The sequence below is a fragment of the Lampris incognitus genome, chromosome 2 (genome assembly GCF_029633865.1).
Source record: "Lampris incognitus isolate fLamInc1 chromosome 2, fLamInc1.hap2, whole genome shotgun sequence".
In the NCBI taxonomy this organism is placed as follows: Eukaryota; Metazoa; Chordata; class Actinopteri; order Lampriformes; family Lampridae; genus Lampris; species Lampris incognitus.
Window position 1 is genome coordinate 20,183,892 of NC_079212.1, and position 23,710 is coordinate 20,207,601.

The 23,710-nt window shown below is 42.5% G+C and overlaps 2 protein-coding genes across 2 annotated transcripts; one reads left to right on the forward strand and one right to left on the reverse strand.

Annotated features, from left to right (window-relative positions):
• Positions 1–701: 701 nt before the first annotated feature.
• On the reverse strand, positions 702–5,137 carry LOC130107699 (monocarboxylate transporter 2-like). The gene is made up of 4 exons (XM_056274414.1): positions 4,921–5,137; positions 4,533–4,676; positions 1,543–2,403; positions 702–1,382 (listed from the first exon to the last, which is right to left on the reverse strand). The coding sequence occupies exons 1-4, from the start codon at positions 5,135–5,137 to the stop codon at positions 1,132–1,134; spliced, it is 1,473 nt and encodes a 490-aa protein (XP_056130389.1). The 3' UTR covers positions 702–1,131.
• A 13,231-nt stretch (positions 5,138–18,368) lies between these two features.
• LOC130107501 (uncharacterized) lies at positions 18,369–21,545 on the forward strand. Its single transcript, XM_056274131.1, has 4 exons — positions 18,369–18,422; positions 18,788–18,959; positions 19,904–20,092; positions 20,674–21,545. The coding sequence occupies exons 2-4, from the start codon at positions 18,813–18,815 to the stop codon at positions 20,866–20,868; spliced, it is 531 nt and encodes a 176-aa protein (XP_056130106.1). The 5' UTR covers positions 18,369–18,422; positions 18,788–18,812; the 3' UTR covers positions 20,869–21,545.
• Positions 21,546–23,710: the final 2,165 nt, after the last annotated feature.

The window sequence follows — 23,710 nt, forward strand, 5'->3', positions numbered from 1 at the left end:
TGAACGTTAACTCGGTCCTTGCTTAAATTTTCCTCGTCCATAAATGCAAATAATCATAGTGATACTTGCATTCTAAGCTAGGGCAGCCATTAAGAAATTAAGTCAAGTCTGCAAGAAATGGGATTCTGTCAAGAAATGCTGCAAGAGAAGAGCTAGTTTGCCTTGGACCGCCCTGTTGTTTATCTGATTTTCAGGCAGTGCTCTCCAAAGGTTATAATAAACACATTGATTCCCACAGATGAAGAATTTTCTTGCCATCTGGAATAGCGAGGATAATGTCTGCCTTACAGGGACACAACGAGGCCGGACTATTTGTGGGTCTATCTCTAATAAGATCATTGATCCCCCTTTTTAATGGCTGTTGAGTGTATCTTATTTTGAAGTTCCTCAAGGCTCGGCAGCAGAGCCTGTAATTACAAACTATTGCAGAAGAGGTCTTATCTGAGACGAGGCTCCCATACAGTCATTTGACCTGTTATAGAAACCAGACCAGGACTCTTCGTTGCGTTTTGTGTAATTACCGATCACAGCAATTTGCTACCAGACATAAATTGTGTGGTGTGGCAGAAAACACAGACCAGAAAATTTGATCTTGACAAGGTTTAATGCGCTGTGACGCAGCAAGGAACACAGACCAAATTACTTGAATAAAGTCGCCCGTGGTTTCATTGAATCGCTGTAGGTGAGGGTTGTGAGTTGATATCATGATGGTGTTCAGTGCCACCTAGTGGTAAAGAGGTAATTTGCACTCTGCACACTTCCTGTGCACTTTGCCGCACGACGACCACTCTAAACAGAAATAATTGACCCATATTCACCCATTTTCAAAAAATTACCGCGGTAACTCTAAAACTTCCACTGAATGACACAAGGACAATTTTGGACAATTTATGAACACAACGCCATCGACAAGTGCCACGATGTGTAACAAATACTGCTTATGTAAGATCCAATAAAAATAACAAATGCTTATACACCGATATGTGCCATAAAATGTATCTAAACAAGTCCAAAGTAGCGAGTCATTTTGTAATCAACCATGGCCATTGTAACAGCACTCACACTGCGGGCCCGGGCAGATAGACATCGTGTCCCCCATATGTTCTTGAAAATGAAAACGAGTCAGCCAGTTCATCCATCTGTGTCTGTTACTACATTATCATCCTCCTTTACTTTGACTCGTTCCACCTCTCCCTCTTCCATTACAGAGGGAGATGGAGTCCTCATCTCCATCACCGAACTCTGTCTCTCTCTTTCCTCCTCGTCCAGTTTCTTGTAATTGTAGTAATTAGCAATGAAGAGGAAAATACCAGGCACCAGCATCATCACACCACATGTATAGTACATGTATTTGTAGTCCTGGAAAATATCGACCAGTACACCTTGGAAAGAGAGAGAGAGAGAGAGAAATTGGATTACTCCCTGCACACACCTTGTTTAAATGCAAAGTGAGAATTTTAGGTATTCACACATTCCCAGTCAAGTTATGTTTTACAAATAATAACTTAATCTGTATCTCAGTGAAGATGTGAATTTGCTCACCAGATATTGGCGGACCAAGAAGCACAGGACCACACTCGATAATGGTGACCAGTCCAACTGCACTGGAGAATCGGTGAACTCCAACTAGATCCATGAGAACTTCAAAGAGCAGGGCGGACACCATGCCAAATGCCAGACCAAAGAGGATGGCATAAACCACCAGACCATAATATCCTGGTAGCAGCGGGCATAAAATGGAACATACACCATTGTATGCAACCGACAGGCTGAAAAAGTACTGGATCCTGGGCCTAATCAGCTTGGTGTTGGCTACAAGGCCTGTTATTGGTCTGATGACCATGTCCACCAAGGCAAAGATAGAGAGCAGGAATGCCGCCGAGTATTCATCAATACCTTGATGTCTGGCATATGGCGCCAGGAACACCACTGGGGCGAAGAAGCCAAAAAACATGACTATGTTACCAGCAAGGTAGATGAGGAAGCCTCTGTGTTTGAAAAGTGAGAGATCTATCAACTTGTCACAACAACCATGTTTGGTACGCTGGATGTCTGCTTTTTCATTCAGAAGGCCTGCTGACTGGGTGTTGGTGACTTCTTCAGAAGCAGCTGCTCTGTATGACTTTGGGGCCTGCGGTTCAGTTGTCGGTTTGGGTTTGACTTTCTTGTTAACCGGTCTCATCAGAGCGCCAGCAACGCAGCAGTGCAGAACAACACCTCCCAGGATGAGGAAGCTCCCCCTCCACCCAAAAGAGTCAAACAGAAACTGATTCAGTGGAGCCAAAGTAGAAAGGAAAACTGGACTGCCTGCCATGGCGATCCCGTTTGCCATCGGCCTTTTGACTTGGAAGTAGGTACCTATGACTGTTAGGGAAGGTTGTAGATTGAAAGCAAGGCCAAAACCTGTTGGAAGTAATATTGAGCTTCATTATTGTCACCATTATTAATATCATTATCATTACTTCATTATGCATGTCTCACTGTGAGCAAATCAATTGTATCAACACAATGTAAACTCTCTGTCATATGCATTTCTCACTAGACATTATATTTGTTCATCTACCAGTCAGGTAGGTTAAGGATGCGGACAAAATTGACTTGAAGACAGTTACGTAAAATACAAAAAAAATAATGTTTCAATGCATCTTGTGGAGCAAGCAAGGAGACTCCCTTATTCAATGTCCTTTAGTATCTTAAGTAAACCTCTTTCTTTGCTATGTGAATGTAAGGATGAGATGGGCCTCATTTATCAATCGTTCGTACGTACAAATATAGTCTTCCACATATATCGGAGGAGGTATGTATGTATGTGGTAGTCTGCAGCCCTCCCCGGATCGATGGGGTGGGGGGTGGGGGGTTGGAGCAGCGACTGGGCCAGCTCGGAAGAGTGGGGTAATTGGCTGGATACCATTGGAGAGAAAAAGGGGGGGAAAATCCACACAAAAAAAAAACATTTGTCCAATGTTGATGTAGCCTACACAAATGAGTATAACTTCGCTAACATGTTTGGAAGTAGTGATGAATAATGACTAACAAAACTAAACCCCTGTGTGTGCTAAAGCAAAACCGCATTGTAATGCACTTTGAGAGGCTGTTGCAGCTAGAAAAGCACTATATAAAATGCAACTTGATTGACTGATTCATTGATTGATTGAATCATCAGGACTCACTGTCAGACAATTTTAAGGGTTAAAAAAAATTCCATGGGTGTGTAAGACCAAATTTGTACGTACGGACAATTGATGAATGAGGCCCATCTCATCCTTAAATTCACATGACGAAGAAAGAGGTTTACTTAAGATACTAAAGGACATTGAATAAGGGAGTCTCCTTGCTTGCTCCACAAGATACCTTGAAACATTTTATCAGATATATATGATTTAGTCTTCAAATTCTGTCAAGCAAAAATCAGGTTTCACGGTGATGCTAATGGGCAATCAACAGAGGAACAATTTTGCTTTAAACTACTGTAGTATAGCGGGACACAGGCTAACAGAGCTGACACTATGACATTAGCAAGTACACAAAAAAAAGATCATCAAACGACTTTTATACTTCATTTTAACCAGTGGTGATTGATCAGCTATGCTAATTTTGTGACTGAATGAGTAAAAAATGCTTTGAGCACAATCTGACTATGTTGAAGTCCTTTATGTCCAGTGTGAAAAGGCAAGTCAGCTGCTTAATTTACACGAGACTAATATCCTCTGCATACATATTCAAGACAGATTTGAAAAACACATTGAGGACGTTGGTCAATGCTCACATTACCCCCAAGCATTGTGAAATATCAAATGAATCTTTAAGAAAGATTTTGCTCATCTCTTCATCATAAACAAAGAGTTTATCTGACAAGGAATCACAGAGGGGTTTTCCTCTTTTGGATTTGCAAGCAGTACTAAAAGTATATCTTTCATAAATATTTAAATAACTTTTTACAATTCAATAGCACACTATCCTTATTCGAAAGTGATTGATGAACAAACATTTACACATTATAAGACAAAGGGCCTTATAAATAAGTTGTTCACACATCCTTTTATTTTTGCTGCACTTGATCTGACAATTTAATTAAATGTAAAGGCCAAGACAACTGTCAGTGCAGTTGTTAGTTCGCTGCAATATAAATCAGAATTTTGATACTAAAAGCACACAGAGGACTCCAAATTCACTGGCACTTAAAAAAAAGGAAGAACAAAAACTAAGCATAACAACTCTGAGCTGGATGATATAACCCTTAATCTTGTATAAATCAACCCTTTTCCAGCCCCAGCCAGTAAACACAGAGTAGCGGTTGCTTATCTGTCCAATGCAAATAGAGCAGTGGCTAGTGTACCTGAAAATCAATCACAGCAGATTCGAACTTACTTGCAGAATATTCAGTCATGATGTGTGTGCTTAGTCGGGGGAAATGAAATTTCTGAAGAGCTTTAATGAATGGTTTTGCTGGCATGTTGACAGATAACAAAAATAAAAAAAATTAAAAATAAGACGAGGCATTTATTCTAAAAACAAATCAAAATATCATTTACCTCCAATGACTCCAACACAAAGATACAAATGTATGATAGTATTGCCAAAAGAAGCGGTTACCATGGCGGCCCCAACCATAAGCCCACCGACCATGACCACCGGTCTGCTGCCATAGCGGTTGACAAGTATACTGCTCACAGGTCCTGTCCAGAGAGAGAAAGGGCATCTATTATCTTCCTTTTAACTTCAGCACAGCATCCAGATTTCATCTAAGTTGCTCAAATTTAGAGATATTATATTCAATAACAGGATATCAGAGTCCGCTGACTCCATTAAACTGTTGCAGGGCTGTTTTTCATTTGCAGATGTGCTGATTTTATAAAAATATGGACATGAGCTGAATAATCCACCAGTGTTTTGTGCATACTATATATATTGGCCACTGACCTCCTGCATACATAGCAGCAAGCATAATAGAAGACACCCAGGCGATTTCACTGTAGGTAACGGAAAAATACTCCTGAATCTCCTTAAAGTAGATGGTTAGGGACTTGGGGAAGGCATAGGAGAAGCCTATGGAGATGAAAGAACCGAGGACTATGGCCCAACCCCAGCCTCCATCTGGTGGGATGTAGCCCAAGTTGGTGGATGCTGCAGGGGGCATGTTAGTTTCACCAGCTGGTCTGTGAAAAACAATGTAAAAGGAAACATTATCCACTATAACCAGAAGCATCAACAGCTTTTAAAGACAATAGCGGTGGTGATGAATACATAGTGGCGAACGCTCATTGAATTTATCATAAATATCCCAAAAGCTTACCTCTGCACAGTCCTTGAAAGGGTAAAGCCAGCGATCTGAACCACGCCGCTCTAACATGCCGTAGCTTTCTTTGTTAGAAAAGCCCCGTTTCAATCTCAAGGCCTTTGAACTCATCACGTGTGCACAGTGTGTTTCACTATTGATCACCACAAAACACTACTCAGAAAAGAAAAAAAAGAAGGATCAACCTTGGTTTTCAACTGTGGTGTCATGAGGTTGAACTATGCAGAGGAAAGTCAAAGCCTTGCCCACACAATAATTAATGTCTGTCTGTCAATAACAGCAATTCTCCCCGTCTTCAAGGATGAGTGATATGCCTTGATATGTATGTGTGTGTGTGTGTGTGTGTGTGTGTGTGTGTGAGAGAGAGAGAGAGAGAGAGAGAGAGAGAGAGAGAGAGAGAGAGAGAGAGAGAGAGAGAGAGAGAGAAGAGAGAGTGTGTAAAAGTACAAAAACATATTCACTCAAAGTTAGACAGATAGATAGATAGATAGATAGATAGATAGATAGATAGATAGATAGATAGATAGATAGATAGATAGATAGATAGATAGATAGATAGATAGATAGATAGATAGATAGATAGATAGATAGATAGATAGATAGATAGATAGATAGATAGATAGATAGATAGATAGATAGATAGATAGATAGATAGATAGATTGATTGATTGATTGATTGATTGATTGATAGACACTACATAATCTAATATGGTTAGTCAAGGTGGCTTCATATCTTTCTATCATTCATTCCTTCTGTCAGTCCCATTTTCTCTCTCTCTCTCTCTCTCTCTCTCTCTCTCTCTCTCTCTCTCTCTCTCTCTCTCTCTCTCTCTCTCTCTCTCTCTCTCTCTCTCTCTCTTTATATGTATCTATAATAATGACATAACTTTATAAGAAGATAGTGAGCATGACGACGCATGCAGGGTAGAGTGTTTATGGGTGTGACCCGGCAATGAATGTCCAGATTAAGTTAGACAAATTGTAAATGAAGTAAAGCAGCTCCCATTTAGCCTCAAACCTGATCTCGGTATCTTGAATTCTTAAACAGAAATGTTGATAAATGTCATCCCTGCTCTCTCAAGCCTGTGATTCATGTCTCCCAACTGCTCTATCAAACAGAAGCGAAGAACTGCCAAAACATAGGACATGAAGAAAAAAAAAGATGTGGTGAGTGATGTTGCCAAAAGTAATAAATACCAGGGATTTCAGATCTTCCACACTCCAGGATGTAGGCCATAACACAATAAGGATTTGATGAGTCACTTGCAAGGATAACGGGGAGGGTTTAAGTGTGGGGTTAGATAAGATTTAATATAAACCCACTGAGTGAGGATTGTCATTTCTGAAGGTGTCCTACAGTTAATTTAGCAACACGACACTACACCTTCTAATGCACTTAGTCTGGGAGGCTTTATCTATCTATCTATCTATCTATCTATCTATCTATCTATCTATCTATCTATCTATCTATCTATCTATCTATCTATCTATCTATCTATCTATCTATCTATCTATCTATCTATCTATCTATCTATCTATCTGAGGTAGTGTTTGAGTAAAGATTAAATGCAGAAAAGATGACAAAAACAGTGGGATGAAGAAAGAACTCTGGTTGTATAAAATGCAAAGAGGAGTTGGTCACATGAGACTTACAGGAGGAAACAAAAGAGAAGAAACAATCACTACTAGACAGATCTGGGCACGCAGGCCTAAACAGGTAAAAAACAGGAATGGAAAGTGAATTTTACAATCAGGTGCGAACAATATATCATTTCACGATCCACTTCGACACAGTTTTGGAAGACGAGATTTAATTTCGAGCCTCAGTGGGAGAAGATTAAACTGTGATTGAAGATGTGCGGGAGATATATTAGATGCTTTTCCTTTTCAATTCCGTATAATCTAAGGACAAAGTTGATTGACATAATCTGAATTCATAACAGTATTATTTTCTTGGAAGTTTTTCTCTCTGTTAAAGGGGTTTTTAGGAATTTGTTCCTTACCCAATGTGAGGGTCTAAGGACAGGATGTGGTACTGCTGTAAAGCCCCCTGAGGCAAATTTGTAATTGGTGATATAGGGCTATACAAATAAAACTGACTTGACTTGAAGTTCAGGGGGGTCAAAAATCCCGAGCCACACTGCTTCCTACCAGCTGATAGCGGTAATGCCCCATTTCGCTTTGGCCAAACGACGTCTGAAAAGGAGGAAGAAGAAGAAAACGCAGAAGAAGAGGAAGAAGAATACAACGAAGAAGGAGAAGTGGCGGGCAGAACAATAATTTTTGAGCGGTCGGGGAAAATCCCGGGGAGACGCCGGCAGTTTTTTCGAACTCGTTTCGCAGAAGTACGATAACGGGAGAGAGTCCGGAAGGAGAAGTCACGATGTTTTCTGGACTTTGGACTTGGCGGTTGGCATAAACTGGTGTTGCGGGACAGCTCCCTGACATATAGTGACAGACAGACAGTCTGACTAAAGTAACGCGAGACCCTGTTAGCCAATGAGAAGAGACTTAGGAATGCGTGCGTGCTGCCTATTGTTATCCATTGCACAGCACAGCGTGGGTTAGTTGTTATAGTGGTTTACAGACTGTCACACAGTGTTAGCTTAGCATAACGTGTTAGCGATCAGACGTAACATTCCTGACTCCTACACCTCGACTGAGCTGACGCTAGACAGTGACTAACCAGCGACGACCATAATAGAACCAGTAAGAGTGATTACCAGCCCCCAGAGAGAGATCAGAGTGTGCAGCCAGTGACAGTGCGAGTGTCTGCAGAGTGAGACCATCCCAGCCAGGCTAGCCAGCGTCCGTCATCGTCTGCAGACTGCAGGAGCAGTGCAAGGTGGGTTGCTAAACCCGTAGCCTAGCCCGGCTAATTAACGCCAGAGACTGTGTTGTCGCACCATAATTCCCAGCCTCCAACTACTTAATATAAGAACATCTAAACCCAGTCCCGCGACAAGTGGTGTTCAGAAGTGGTCAAATTGGATGGCATTCTGTCTCCATACAGAATAGCGGTGCTATTGCTATTTACGTTAGCGTCCTTGCTAACTAGCAACCGGCTAATTACGTGCAGTAGCACTTTATCAAGGCCATCGTTGCATGTGATCTAGATGATGTTGGAACCTACTGAGGAGATCGAACACGTGGAGCACGGTGCTGTAGGGGGGGGAGAGGATAGCGCTGTGGAAAGCGAAATGGAAAAGCAGATGTGTCGTCTAGCCCAAATGTTTGAGCGGTCCCTCCTTAACCAAGAAAAGCAGGAACAATCAATGGAGGAGGTGAAGTGCATGCTTAAAGGGGTACTTGTCGGGCGAGTTGTGCCACATCCCCAACCTCCCGCTGTGCAGCAATTGAGCACGGGACTCCACCCGCTCCCTAGTTCCCCGCAGCCATTCAATGGCTATCAGGAGGGCTTTGATAGTGGCCATGGAGCCAGTCATAGCATTACAACATTGGAGGTGCAGGACATGGAGTTAACTACTCCACTGGTCCCCCGTCCAGACGGACCGGATGTGAGACCCCGTGAATATGCTTTGCCCCCGGGAATGGAGAATGTCGGCCCAGTAGCGGATGGCCGCAACAGAAGTCACCATCCCAAACCCCTTGTCACCAGTACTCCAGCGGAGCGGGGTGGTAGGAGCGCCAGAGCCCGGAACGCATTTCCGGAAGGGAGTCACCATTTCCTGAGCACGCCCAGCCGGGGTGACGCGGCGCCGCCTACTGGTGGTACCGGAGGGCCGCCATCCGTCATAACAAATAGTCCAGTGGTAGGGAACGGTCGGGACCGGAGTAGTAGCTACAGGAGAGAAGTAGGACACGAAAGTGAAGTGAAGCTGCTAGCTACCTACGATGGGAAGGGCGACTGGGACTCCTTTATTGGCCCGTTTGAGAGGATGGCCCGGAAGCGGAATTGGAGCAAGGAAGTCTGCCTGGACATGCTCTACCTGCGACTGCGAGAAGGCGCTATGTCATTCGTTATGGCGCAACCGACTCCTATCCGCGAGGACTACGACAAGCTGGTGGAGCAGCTACGGCGCCGTTTCGGACGAGAAATACCCGAAAGTACTGCCCGCCGTAAACTGAGCGAGGTTCGGCAGGGGAAGGAGACTAGCCTGTCTGAATTTGGAGAGGAAGTACGGAAGCTGGTTACGCTAGCCTATCCAGGGGTCGACGTCGGACTGCAGGAGGAGTTCGCGGCCGAGGCGTTCCTGCGAGGCCTGCGCAACCAAAACATCGCCTACGAAGTCCTGGGCTCCGAACCTAAGACCCTGGCAGACGCCCTCAAGAAGGTAGAAGCCCGAGAATACGACTATCGAGCAACGCTTGGAAGGGAGAGCGAAGCTAAGGGGCGGATTCGCCGAGTGTCATGGGATGATGAGCGTAAAGGGGGAGCGCCAAACCCGACATCGACGGCCACCGGCGCGACGCAGTCCGACCTAAATGCTGACATCAAGGAGTTGAAAGCCGAGGTAGCGGCGCTGCTGCAGGAAATGCGGCGTTCCTGGAAACCGTCCCCCCCGCAGCTGACATCCGACACAGCCGAACAGAAGAAGGAGGAACGGGGCAGAACTCTAGAGCGGCCGGCGAGCAGCACTAATGGGCAGCGGCGTTACCAATCACCGAGTCCGGGCGCCACCCCTAGAGGCTCCTGTTACCAGTATGGAGGCCAGCTACCGTCTCAAGATGAAGTAGCCCTGGAGGGTCCGGCCGTGCGCAAGTTCTGGTTGTGCTGGGACCATGTGGAACGCCGTGGAGACGTTCTCTATTACCGCTGGGATGAGGGAACCGGCCAAGTCCCTGTCTACCGCCTGATAGTTCCAGCAGCCCTCCAACAAGAAGTCCTGCGTTCTTGCCACTGCCCTCCGCAGTCAGGCCACCTGGGAAGAGAAAAGACGTGCCACCGAGTCAAGCGGGAGTTCTTCTGGGTGGGACTGGCGGACAGCGTCCAACAATTTGTCCGCCGGTGCCCACAGTGCCAAGCCTGCAAGTCTTCCGGGAGGGTCGGCAGAGCTCAGATGCAACTGTTCCAGGCCGGTGCTCCCATGGACAGGGTCCACATAGATGTCGTCGGGCCGTTCCCTATCTCGGCATCCGGGAACAAGTACGTCCTTGTCATGGTGGACCAGTTCACCCGGTGGGTGGAGGTCGCAGCTATCCCTGAACAAACCGCGGAAGTGACTGCGACGAAGCTTCTACAGGAGTTCATCTCCCGGTTCGGGTCGCCCCTAGAAATCCACACAGATCAGGGACGCAACTTTGAAAGCAGCCTTTTCCGTGACCTCTGTGAGCTTCTCCAAATAGCCAAAACCAGAACGACTCCTTACCATCCTGCGTCGAATGGCCAAGTTGAGAGGTTTAATCGGACGCTTCTCCAAATGATCCGCTGCTACGTAGAGAAAAACCAGCGTGAGTGGGACAAGAACCTCCACCTCCTCGCCAGCGCATACCGCAGCTCACCCCATGCCCTTACAGGGTATACGCCGAACCGGATGATGCTTGGCCGTGAAGTCCACCAGCCCCAAGGACTCACTCTACGGGTGCAGGAGGCCAACGCCCATCGTAGTCCCCCAGCCGAATATGTTGCTGACCTGGAAGCCAACATGCTAGACATCCACGAACTGGCACGTGAGCGTCTCCGTACATCTCAACTCCGGAGCAAGAAAGACCACGATCTGCGGGCCCGTCAACGCACATTCCACCCCGGAGATCTGGTGTATGTCAGGGACGACGCGCGAAAGAAGGGCCAATCGCCAAAGTTGAAGCCACGGTGGAGAGGCCCGGCACTCATAACAGAGAAGATGGGAAACGTCCTGTACCGTGTCCAAGAGGGCAGGAAGGAGAGAGTCCTCCACCATGACCGACTGTTGCCCTACCTCGCCGAGGAAGTACCCATCTGGATTCAGCGGAGGCGGCACGCACTGCTGCAGATTCCGGCGTCAGGAGAGAACCTGCCGAGTACACCAGGAGAAGACCTCGAGGATCCGGAAACAGAGGCAGCGGACGACAAAGAGATTGAGCGACAGGAGGATATCGGTGGACTGGCGGAGGATCAGGGGTTCGAGAGCGATGACGACCTCGACCTACGTCTGGAAGACGTGTTCCCCGATGAGGAAGATGACACATCGGGCCCCCCCACGGAAGCCCCACGAAAGCCCCATGAAAGCCCCACGAAAGCCCCACGAAAGCCCCATGAAAGCCCCACGAGCGCCCAGGTGTCTCCCTCCTTGTCTCCGCCCTTGGCTGCCAGCAGTTCTCCAGGGGAGCCGACCACTACTCGACGCCGAGAGGCCGCAGCCCGTGTTCCAGGCGGGCAGTCTTCCGCCCCTGACCCAGAGGGAGCCGAAGCAGACGTTGCTGAGCCCCTGCCCCTCCCCACCACTAGACGGGGCAGACCAGTCCGGCCGCCTGCCTGGCTCCGGGACTCTGTTCGAGACTGATCTTGACGGACGTGACTAGTTGACTTAGGGGGTTACTAGGCTAGTCACAGGAGTCCTACTTTAATAGTGACCACCCAACCAGTTTATTTTGACGCCCTTAGTTCCGGGCCTAGTTGTGTGCCGGGTGTTTTGTCCCGGGTGTAATTCCGACTCTAGTTCCCAGAGTTATTTTATCTTTATGTTGAAGGGACTCAACAATCTAAAGGGGGGGGTAGTGTTGCGGGACAGCTCCCTGACATATAGTGACAGACAGACAGTCTGACTAAAGTAACGCGAGACCCTGTTAGCCAATGAGAAGAGACTTAGGAATGCGTGCGTGCTGCCTATTGTTATCCATTGCACAGCACAGCGTGGGTTAGTTGTTATAGTGGTTTACAGACTGTCACACAGTGTTAGCTTAGCATAACGTGTTAGCGATCAGACGTAACATTCCTGACTCCTACACCTCGACTGAGCTGACGCTAGACAGTGACTAACCAGCGACGACCATAATAGAACCAGTAAGAGTGATTACCAGCCCCCAGAGAGAGATCAGAGTGTGCAGCCAGTGACAGTGCGAGTGTCTGCAGAGTGAGACCATCCCAGCCAGGCTAGCCAGCGTCCGTCATCGTCTGCAGACTGCAGGAGCAGTGCAAGGTGGGTTGCTAAACCCGTAGCCTAGCCCGGCTAATTAACGCCAGAGACTGTGTTGTCGCACCATAATTCCCAGCCTCCAACTACTTAATATAAGAACATCTAAACCCAGTCCCGCGACACTGGTTTGTGACTGGCTCAGGATGGCGACTCAGGTAGATAAAGAGGATGATGACATGAAGTTTGATGGCTGGTCTCAAGTTTTGTTTTGTTTTGTTTTGTTATTCAAACGATAAACTTACAACAACAATAAGGCAACAATAGAATTTACAACATTTACAAGTGAAAACTTTTCGTCTTCTAGAAAACAATGAGCAGATACCACAAGAGATGTAAAACATGTACACAAACCATACAAAAACGGTATAAAATAAATCAATTAAGCGGAAGAAAACACAAAATAACCATAAATCAATTAAACTGAATAAAATGTAAAATAACTAAAATTGTAAATAAGGGTTGACTAAACAATTGTTAGTTTTTAAGATATTACGTTGGTCAGGTCATTTTCTGGTAATCCATAGGGATCTTTGGCACATTTTTATGTAATTCATTTCAGGGACTTAATATAGAGTTGAGTTTCATTATAGTAGCACATGAAGATGGGTGGAGTCTTAATAAATTTAGGCTTATGAATAAAATATTTGGCTAAAATAAGTAAAACATTGATCAGCAGGTCAAATCCAAATCTTAATCTAAAAAATTAACTGGAACGATAGAAGTCATTCATTAGTTTGTAGTGAATTTCTTTTGTTTTTGGTGGAACTGGGTATTTGAAGAATTTGGTTCTCAATTTGGATGCTGTTGGTTGGTCAAAAATTTTAAAAATATCATTTCTATAAGACTGAGCAGGGTATAAATCGTTTGTTAGAATAGACCCAGTGAATATGTTTGAACACCTTGCATCAAGAAAATGAATTCCGTTTAGAAAAGGTGTTGGGAGATGGGATGGGGACTGAGAATACACTGCTATATTTTTTGCTAAGATAAAAAAAATTTTGGGTATGGCATTGATAAGAGATTTAAATTCGTTGAGATTGCAATCAAAATTAAGTTTATAACAAAAATCATTGTAAGCTAGTACATTCCCATTTATGTCTAATAAGTCCATTACACACCAACTATTTCTATCCATCCAGTTCCTATAAAACAAAGATTTTCCTTTGTGAAGTATGTATCTGTTGTTCCACAATTATGTGTTATGAGGTGTGAAGTTGTGGTTATAAAATAATTTCCAAAAAATTAAAACTTGTTGATGATATTTAAAAAGTATAAGAGGTAATTTGGTTACACTGAAATCACATTTTAAAACAAATTCTATACCACCCATCTTATCAAATATAGTTTGGGGGAATATGTGCCAGATACTGCCAGGGGATTTAACACATTGTTTCAGCTAATTCTGTTTTAAAGTACCATTCATACATTCAAAGTCTATAGCCTTTGATCCACCTTCAGAAAGATCTTTGACCTTTGACAGTGATAGCTTTTTTGATATAGTGTGTTCGATTCCTCCATATAAAATTGAAATGGTCAACTTGGTCGCAAGTTTCTAGTAGGAGAGGACAAGGAAATAGGAGAAACAGGTGAGATATAAGTCAGAATAGTAAAAGAAGCTTGAAAGAGAGCAGTTCAGATGAAGACAGGAGAGTTGTTCAGCAAAAGGTTGTGAGGGAAAATTTTAAAATAACTCTTAAATTCAGAAAGGATATTGAGCATGTTCACCTTAGTCCAATAGCATTGTCCAGAGAATTAAAAAAAGGAGCTAGGAGAGGTGGAAATGGCTAAGATTTTGAGATGGAAACCTGTTAATAATATATAATACTGAAGAACAGAAAAACAAAGCCTTGGATATTGAATGTATTTTTAATAAAATGATAAGTGAAAGAAGGATTCTCGGTGAAAGTAGAGTGACACAGGGATTGATAACAGGTATTCCTGTGGGTGAAGATTTGGGAAGACTCAAACGGAGTATTTGTGGGGGCGAGGTGACCAGAATAAAGAGATTGCTGAAAACAGTTAATGGCGAAAGAGTTGATAGCTTGTCTGTGCTTCTGGAGTTTCAGGAGTCTAATCACTGAAAAAGTTCAAATCAGGTATATGAGCTTTCCCAGTTAGGCCCTAAAGGGTGTCAAACTCCAGGCCTCGAGGGCCGCAGTGTCTGCAGGTATTTGTTGCAATCATGCACTACACCACCTGATTAAACTAGTTCCTTTCCCTCCTTGATCCAGGAGGTGAGCTAATTAGTTAAATCAGGTGGTGTGCTGCACGGTTGCAACACACACCTGCAGACACTGCGGCCCTCCAGGCGGACCCATCCTCCTCTTCGCTGTTACAAATGCCAGAGATATGGGCATATAGCAGCCGTTTGCAAAGAAAAACAGAGGTGTCCTAAATGTGGAGGTGAGCACAGAGTTGAAGATTGCAAAGATAATGTGCAGGCAAAGTGTTGTAATTGTGGTGGACAACACAGGGTAACATATGGTGGTTGTGAAGTCAGAAAGAGGGCTGTGGAAATTGAGCAAGTGAAAGTTATTAACAAGATAAGCTTTGCAGAAGCAGTGAAGAGGGTACAAGCACAAAGGAGAAGGGATGAAAGAGTTAATCAACCTTTGAGATCAGAAGTCGGTCAAACAGAGAAAACTAACACAGCACTGACAGTGGATAAACTGATTCTGTTCATTGCCTATGTTATGAAGTGTTCCAATCAAGTTAAACACAAAACAGAGAAAATTAAAATAATTGTGAAAGGAGCTGAGCAGTTTTTGGGTATAAACGATGTATCCTGGGAGCATATTAATAAAAGACTTGAAGCAGATGGAAAGCCGGGAGGACCAGGTGATAGGACAGTCTGATTATTTTGCAATGGAATGCAAGACGTTTGATATCAAATGGCCAAGAGTTTGAAGGATTTATTAAAGATCTTAAAAAGAAACCAGAAATCATATGTGTTCAGGAAACCTGCCTTAAACCAGAATTAAAATTTGTTTTCAAAGGATATGATAGTTTCCACAGAGATGGGGGGGAGGGCAATGGAGTAAGGTGTGTTATATTTTTGAAGTAAGGGATGCAATATAGAGTTTTGGGGAAAGGAACAGAGTTGGAATATTTGATAATTGAAGTTTGGACAAGAGAGGGAAATGTTAAAGTTGTTAACTTTTACAATCCATGCAAGAAGCTTTCGATAGAATTAATGGATGAGTTCACTGTACATTTGCAGGGAAAGTGATATGTTGTGGTGATTTTAATGCCCATGGCACGTTATGGGGTAATGGTAATGATGACAATAGAATGGTGATTGAAGAGTTAATGGAGAATAAAAACCTAGTGTGCCTAAATGACGGAAGTGGTACAAGAATTAATATCAGAACAGGCACAGAACAGGCACAGGAAAAGAGGTAGGGAAAATACAATAGCAGAGAATGAAGCACTATTACAGCAAGAAGAAGACTCCAATGACCTATCAAACAAGCCATTTACAAAGACGGAACTAGACCGCTCCCTCAAGAAAACCAAGATGTCAGCACCAGGAAAAGATCAGATCTGTTATTTAATGATAAACCATCTTAGTGAACCATCAAAGGATATTTTATTGGAATTATATAATTAAGTTTGAGAGGGTGGGAAATTGCCGCAAAGCCGGAAGGAGGCTGTTGTAATTCCAATATGTAAACCAGGAAAGGACTGTACAAACTCAGAGAATTATAGACCAATTGCTTTAACATCCAACATGTGCAAAATAATGGAGAAATTTATAAATGAAAGGTTAGTATATTATATGGAAAATAATGGTTATATATCTAAATACCGGAGCGGCTTCAGGAGAGGAAGAAATACCATGAATCCAGCTGTATGTTTAGAACATTAAATTAGAGCAGCTCAGATAAACACCAAGTGTGGTGGCTGTCTTTTTTGATACAGAGAAGGCATACGATATTATGTGGGGAGAAGGATTATTAATCAGACTTTGTACAAATAAATTAGGTATCAAAGGTAGAATATATAGATGGATTAAGGACTTTTTGCAAGGAAGATCAATACAAGTTAGAATAGGAAAGACATTCAGCAATTTTTTTTTTGAAAATGGAATACCTCAAGGAAGTATAGTAAGCCCTTTATTATTTTCCATAATGGTAAATTATGTATTTATAGGAATGGAGAATGAGATGGGCCTTTTGTTTTTGCGGATGATGGGACAATTTGGAAGAGGGGAAGAAATGTGGAATTCATTATAAAGAAACTGCAGGAAGCTATTATGAAAGTAGAAGAATTATCATATAAATTGGGTTTAAAATGTTCAGTTGATAAGACAAAGACTATGTTCTTTACAAGGAAAATAATTGATAATGAAATAAAACTAAAACTATATAATCAAGAATTGAAAAGAGTGAAACACTTAAGTTTTTAGGGATATGGTTCGATGAATTACATGGCTTATACATATTCAGAAAGTAGTGGACAAATGTAAGAAGGTACTAAATGTAATGAGGTGTTTAGTTTGAAATGAAAGGGGGCAGATAGAACTGCTTTGAAGGCCACTTACAGTGGTTTAATTTGGTCAGTATTAGATTATGGTTGTGTGGTGTATGGGTCAGCAGCAAACACTTCTCTAAAACAAAAATAGGTAAGATACAGTATCAGGCTTTGAGATTATGCACAGGAGCGTTTAAAACAACCCCAACAGCAGTATTACAGTTGGAAATGGGAGACATGCCACTAGAAATGAGAAGAATACAGCTATCCTTGAACTACTGGGTTAATTTACAGGGCCATATTCAGGATCATCCAACACTAGGCACTTTAATCCCTTGTTGGGAAAAGGAGGGGAGGGAAACAAAAAGCTTTGGATGGACACAGAAAGCAACAGAACTTGAAGTAGATCAATTAAACAGTCCAACAGTGTCTTTGCCAGCAATACCACCTTGGATACTTCCAGATGCCACAGTAGGTATCACATTATTAGAAAAGAATAATAAATAGTTTAATTATGATTCACATACCATACAAGCTTATATTAATAATTACAACAGTTACATCCAAATTTATATGGATGCATCAAAGAGTTCAGTAAATAAAGTAGGGGTAGCATTTATTGTTCCAGAATTTCATATTAAAGTAGGGAAAATGATCAATGAGGAAATATCAGTATACACAGCAGAAATGCTTGCAATATTGTTACCCGTGCAGTTGATAGAGGAAACAAGACCATTGAGAGCAACTATTTGTTCAGACTCAAGTTCATCGCTAGCCAGTTTACAATACAATTATTCAGACAGCAGACCAGATATTTTAATAGAGGTACAATAAACATTATGTAGAATTCAAATGATGGGTCTTACAGTATAATTTTTATGGGTACCGGCACACATTGGCATTGAGGGAAATGAAATAGCAGATAAGGTTGCAAAGAAGCCAACTAAACATAATCACATTGATTTGGTAGTTACTTTAAGCAAGACAGAAATAAAAAGCATTATTAAGCACAGATTGAATTAAAGGTGGCAAACGCAATGGGAGGAAGAGAGGAAATGACTGGTTTTACAGAGTTTAAAGGAAAGTGGGGGGAATGAGGTATGCAGGAAGGAACAGGAGAGATGTCATGAGACAATTTCAAGAGTCAGAGTTGGACACTGGGCTACACAGTAAACCTTTTAAAATGGGCAAACACAATACAGGCAGATGTGACTACTGTGGGCAAGAAGAAACAATAGAGCATGTTATGATATATTGTCAGAAATGTGAGGCAGAAAGAAGGCATATGACTCAATCTCAAGAAAATGGAAGTACAATTTGATTTAGTAGATATTCTACAGAAGAATACAACTGAGTGTTATAAAATATTGTTCCAGTTTCTTAGAGTAACCAATTTAATTAAGAAGATTTGAAGGGTTTTTTGGGGGGGGGGGTTAGTGTAAATAATACAGTCTGATCCACACTCCATACCAGCTGGTGGCGGTAGTGCACCTATTCGTTGTTTGCCAACCACCAATAAACACCAGAAGGAGAAGCCGCAGAATACGAAGAAGACTAAGAAGCAGAAGATTTTAAAAGTAATTGGCGTTTGTGTGGCTGGTTGTCTAATGATTGTTAAATATATTCAAAGCCTATGTTTTTCGTTCAGTGAAATTCTCTCAGTGTTAGCGAACAAAACAGGAAAGTCACTCCCAATCTACGTTTAGCCAGAAAAAAGTGTTTTAGTTACTTGGTTTTGTAAGCGTTCATAATTTTTGTGTTACCAAACTGGTTGTGTAACACTGCTGTTGTAGTAACACTGGTAACATTGACATTTGTTCACTAATAATGATCTAACGCCGTGTCGGAGCCTGGTGTGTGTGTGTGTGTGTGTGTGTGTGTGTGTGTGTGTGTGTGTGTGTGTGTGTGTGTGTGTGTGTGTGTGTGTGTGTGTGTGGTGAAGCCTTTATTTCCGAGTTGATTTCGAGATGCTGAACAAAGTTGGAGCGTTATCCATTTCATCGGTGGCCAAAGCGTTGTCCATACGCGCAAATTCAGGCTCAGTAATAAGAATGGCACCATCCATTTTCAACCGGAGACTTCGGCTGTTTTCCACAGAAACTGGACGTGTCAGGGTAGGTAAATTATACAGTCCATTTACATTGCAAGGTATAAGTGAAGGCTACTGATGTCGGAGGAATAGAGAAAAGTTTACTAGATTAATTAGACTATTTTATTTCTAATTAATACATTGAACATTTTCTCTCAAGCTGTTGTACTGTGTATAGTTGACTGTTTCCCCAATCACCCAAGTCCTCTGTTGTGCCATATTTTGTCCCCTGTAGAATATGCACATGGCGAAAGTAAACTTATGTAAACATGAGAAGCAAAATAAAGGCTTTTATTCTTCTGCAAAAATGTACAGTGAACTATTACCATCATGTCTGTTTAAAGATCCAATCCTTAATTCAAATGTAAACGAAAGAGTCGCTGCTCCCAAAATACCTGACAACATTCAAATTTATTGATAGGTGTCTTCATACAAGGACTAACACAAAACAACCTCTAAATCTGAGTTTCTGATGTTTTCTGATGCTGTCAAGGGTTTGATTACATCAGTAAAGGTTGTGGTTGGAGTAAATGAGACCGATATTTCAATTACAACCAGTTGGGAAAAAAAAGACACAAAATGCTTCATTTCAGTCTGTTACTTAAACTCTTCAATTGTGTATGTGAATATACCCTGATTTCATCCGGTCAAATAAATCACATATTGAGGCTTTAAGATGTTATGCAAAACACATTTTTATAATAGACCGATCTAACTTCATGTTATTCATTGCACTGAACTGAGAATATCTGTTCCCAGTGAAAACACTTTTCATATTAAAACATGTCACCAAGATCCATATTCTACAAGGGATACAAAATTTGGCACAACACCTCTATCAACCAGAGGAAAAAAGATTGCTCCATCAATTATTTTACTCAAATACAGATGGAATAATTGGTGTGGTTGTCTGTCAGTACCCAAGAATGAAGGTAGACGTGTTTTGATCCATTTTTTTTTCTGTTTCAGGTGCTGTATGATGGCCTTTGCCCTATTTGTGTGACAGAGATCCGATTCCTCAGCTATCTGCAGCAAAACCGGCCAGGAAAAGTTGAATTCATTGACATCTCCCTTCCAGATTATAATGGAGATGAATACGGAGGAGTGAGCTACGAGATGGCCATGGAGGCAATGCATGTCATTGATGAGAAAGATGAGGTAAATTGTAGATGCATCAACTTTACAAATATGAAGAGTGGAATATTCCATAATAACAAGTATGACAAGATTACATTGGCGAAAGACCCTGGGCTAAGGTAGATTTAATGGTTGCAAACTGAGAATTTTTAATACGGGACAGCATTACATGGATTTTTACCACTACTTCACTCGACAAAAACCAATTCTAGAAATCGAGCACCAAATAATTACCATTTGCCAACAATATCCAATATATCACAAAAATGTAGACAAACAGGCAGACAAGGGAAAAATATCAGCAGTGTGAATGTATGCACAGTGTGAACTGGCATGCATCTGTAGATGACTATGATGGTTGACAATTAACTACTTGATTGTTCAATATGTTTGCATCTGGATTTATTGCAGAAAAATTCATCAGAATTTCCCCTGAAATTTCCATTCGGCTTTTCTAACTATAAACAAAACTCTTGATTTGAAACATCTCTTTTTGTCTACTCTACAAATTCTGAATTAGTGTCAAAGGGAAAGTTTGTTAATTCAGTCCAATTAAATAGCTTTAATGAAGTCTCTTGCTTCTGTCCTGACCTGCTGTGCAGATTCACTGTGGAGTGCCAGCGTTTGCAGTCATGTACAGTGCAGTGGGCCTTGGCTGGATGGGTTGCTTTATGATGTGGCCACCTCTGAGGCCATTCATGGTCAAGGCCTACGACATCTTCGCTAGGAACCGACTGAAGTGGACTGGAAGTGGGGATGAGTGTGTTGCAGGGCGTTGTGAAAAGAAATCACAATGACTCCTGATCAGAAAGGAAATTAAGGATATATCTAAAAGCTACTGCTACTCCTACTTTTGGCTGCTCCTGTTAGGGGTCGCCACAGTGGATCATCTGTTTCCATCTCTTCCTGTCCTTTGCATCTTCCTCTATCATGCCAGCCACCAGTATGCCCTCCCTCACCATATCCATAAACCTCCTCTTTGAAGAGGATAGAGCACTAAATAAATCCCTTATGGATTTTGCAGTTGATCCTGTGCTCTGTATTATACACTTGATTCAATGAATTATAAGCATCTACTGTGTGTTTTGTTGAGCCATATCTTAGTGAAGCAAAATATCCTTTCCTATGACACTATAATTCTGACTGTGCTTGATTTGGTTCATTTGTTTGGAAAACACAGTGATAAAATACAGGGCTAAAGAACACAAGTGCAACAGAGGAAAAAAAAAGCTGATTCATGCAGTTAAGATTTGATGAAAGCCTTGGGTGTACCCTTTGGGAAAACAGAATCCTAACACTGATAAACAATTGTCATGGATGGACAGTTGTATACACTATAAATGTGAAGCTGCCACTAGATGTCACTGTAACGTGACACAAACGGTTCAGCTGCCTGACGTGAATGTAAAGTTTTAAGTTATTATTCCTTGGCTGAGTTGGGAGGCAGCGTTTGTCCCCCGAAAATAAATGGTGTATTGATTAAATGATGTGTTTTATGTATTATGCTAAAAAATATCACCTCAAATGACTAGTTCATGGAAATGCATTTTGATAAAAACTAAAGACAAATAAGGGAAGTTACAAAATATTCTGAATTGAAATCACGCACTGTAAGTGTTATTTTACTAAGCTCTGCAGACAGAAACAGATCTGCCATGAGTCATTCTTGTCTTGAACATGTTTCACCAACAACACAGTCCAGGTCAACAGATAATGGGATTGGCATACACATGACTAACGTCAAGGGTGCATGTGATCTACAACGCTGTTTACAAAACGGAGTGGTAGGAGACGGTAGAACACATGCCATCTCAGTTTGGTTTGCCAATTTTGCATAGTAGACTCGGCCACGTCACCAGCTCTGAATGACTGAGATGCATTGAGGTACTTTGCCAAACTTTGACACGCGGTTGTTTTGGTTGACTGCTGAGGAGGTGTATTGCACTTAGTGAAGCGTGCACTGTTTCTGAGAGTGTTTTACCTGTGGAGCAGTTCAACACCTGACCGTCCCACAGCTTTATTGGAGAGAAGTTTAACTGTACTATGACGAAAGAAATGTTCTGACCTCGGTTCACTGCGACCCCCCTCAAGTTACCCCCCTTCCCCCTAATTTTAGACTTTTGCCTAACGTCCTGTGTTCAGTGTCACTAGTGACAGCATATGGCCTTAAGTTTTCTGCAGTCTTACAGGCTATTGGTTGGTATGAGGGCAGCTGTGTCTGCCCCTCAGCTCAGCTCAGCCAATTGGATTACAGTGCCTCATAAACACCGAATGGAGTTGAATATCAAAACAGAGGAGAAACTACGTCTGACAGTATTTGCATAGTCAGAAATTGGACATCAAATGACTCCGGAGTTGTGAAAGACGGATGGATCGATTGTGAAGACCGAGCACTCGCCAAGAATGAAGAGGAATTGGGACTGATTTCTGGTAACTTTTCAGCGTACACCTCCAACAGTCACCGTTCTTTAAGATTAGAGAGGGCATAAGCTGCTTTACCACCTTATGACCTTGCCCCAGTTAGATGAAAAACAACTGAGGTAAATGTTGAAATCATGGCACTCCTGAACCGCTTGCCTTTCCCTCCAGAAAGGCTTTAGATAACCCATTCTGTGTGTATGTATACACATGTAGTTAGGATTTTTATGCATGTCAGGATATGAAGCGTAATGGGAACAGATGACACCGTTTCATTCTGTCACACCGCAGTGACAGCTCGCTCTGAAGTGCAGAATGTTATTGTCTTTTAGAGAGAGTTATTTGTACAAGGCATGGAGACTGGTTTATGTGCACAAAGGCTCCATGTTACACTTATTTTTTTGGGGGGAGGCATACTAGGTCAAGACAGTGCATTGATGTTTTGGCACGTCATATTTGTACACAATGTGAACAGCTCCCCCCTCTGTAATGCAAAGCGTCCATGTTGCTTCACAGAGCTGTTTCCAGAAGTGACAGGGGGCCTCTCTCCGTCACGTGCTGTAGATATTGATATACTACACCGGTGAAGCTCCCAGGGGGATCATGGGTTGTTTTTTTTAACCTATACCCCACATAGTCATTTAAGGAAAGGAGAATTGTGTTGAAACCTTCCCTTCCACATAAACAGGTTAAACCTAGTCCACTTTAAGTCTGTATCATTTTGTTTCAAAGCTCAGTTTCAAATCATGAGGTGAATATAATCAACAATGCATCTTCTTGTTTATATAAGGTATCAGATGACTGTGCTTCTACGGCGGCCCAAATCAGTCAGTCCTCCTTTGGCCGACCTTGATTTTTGCTGATTGCATCGGCAAAGTCAAAAACATGGGACGATACCTCAGCAGCAAGCTGTGTGCACATCCCTTGGGTGGAAATACATTAAGGTTGTATTGTAAACTCAGACACCTCATAGGCATTCTCAGAAACTTCCCGCACCTGTCCAAGACACCCATTTCTCTGGATCTCATTAGCTTCTCCCTGCTGTCTGCCCACCAACCTCCCACTGTTACACGGAGAGCCATCTTCAAATATACGAGGCTAAACCACAGTAATAAAAGTTACGCATCTAGCTGCACCACCAGAGAAGGGAAATGTCTCTGGGCCGCCCGATTGTACTCATCCTCCAACAGGGATGTTTGCAAAGCTGATGGTCCTGTTGGG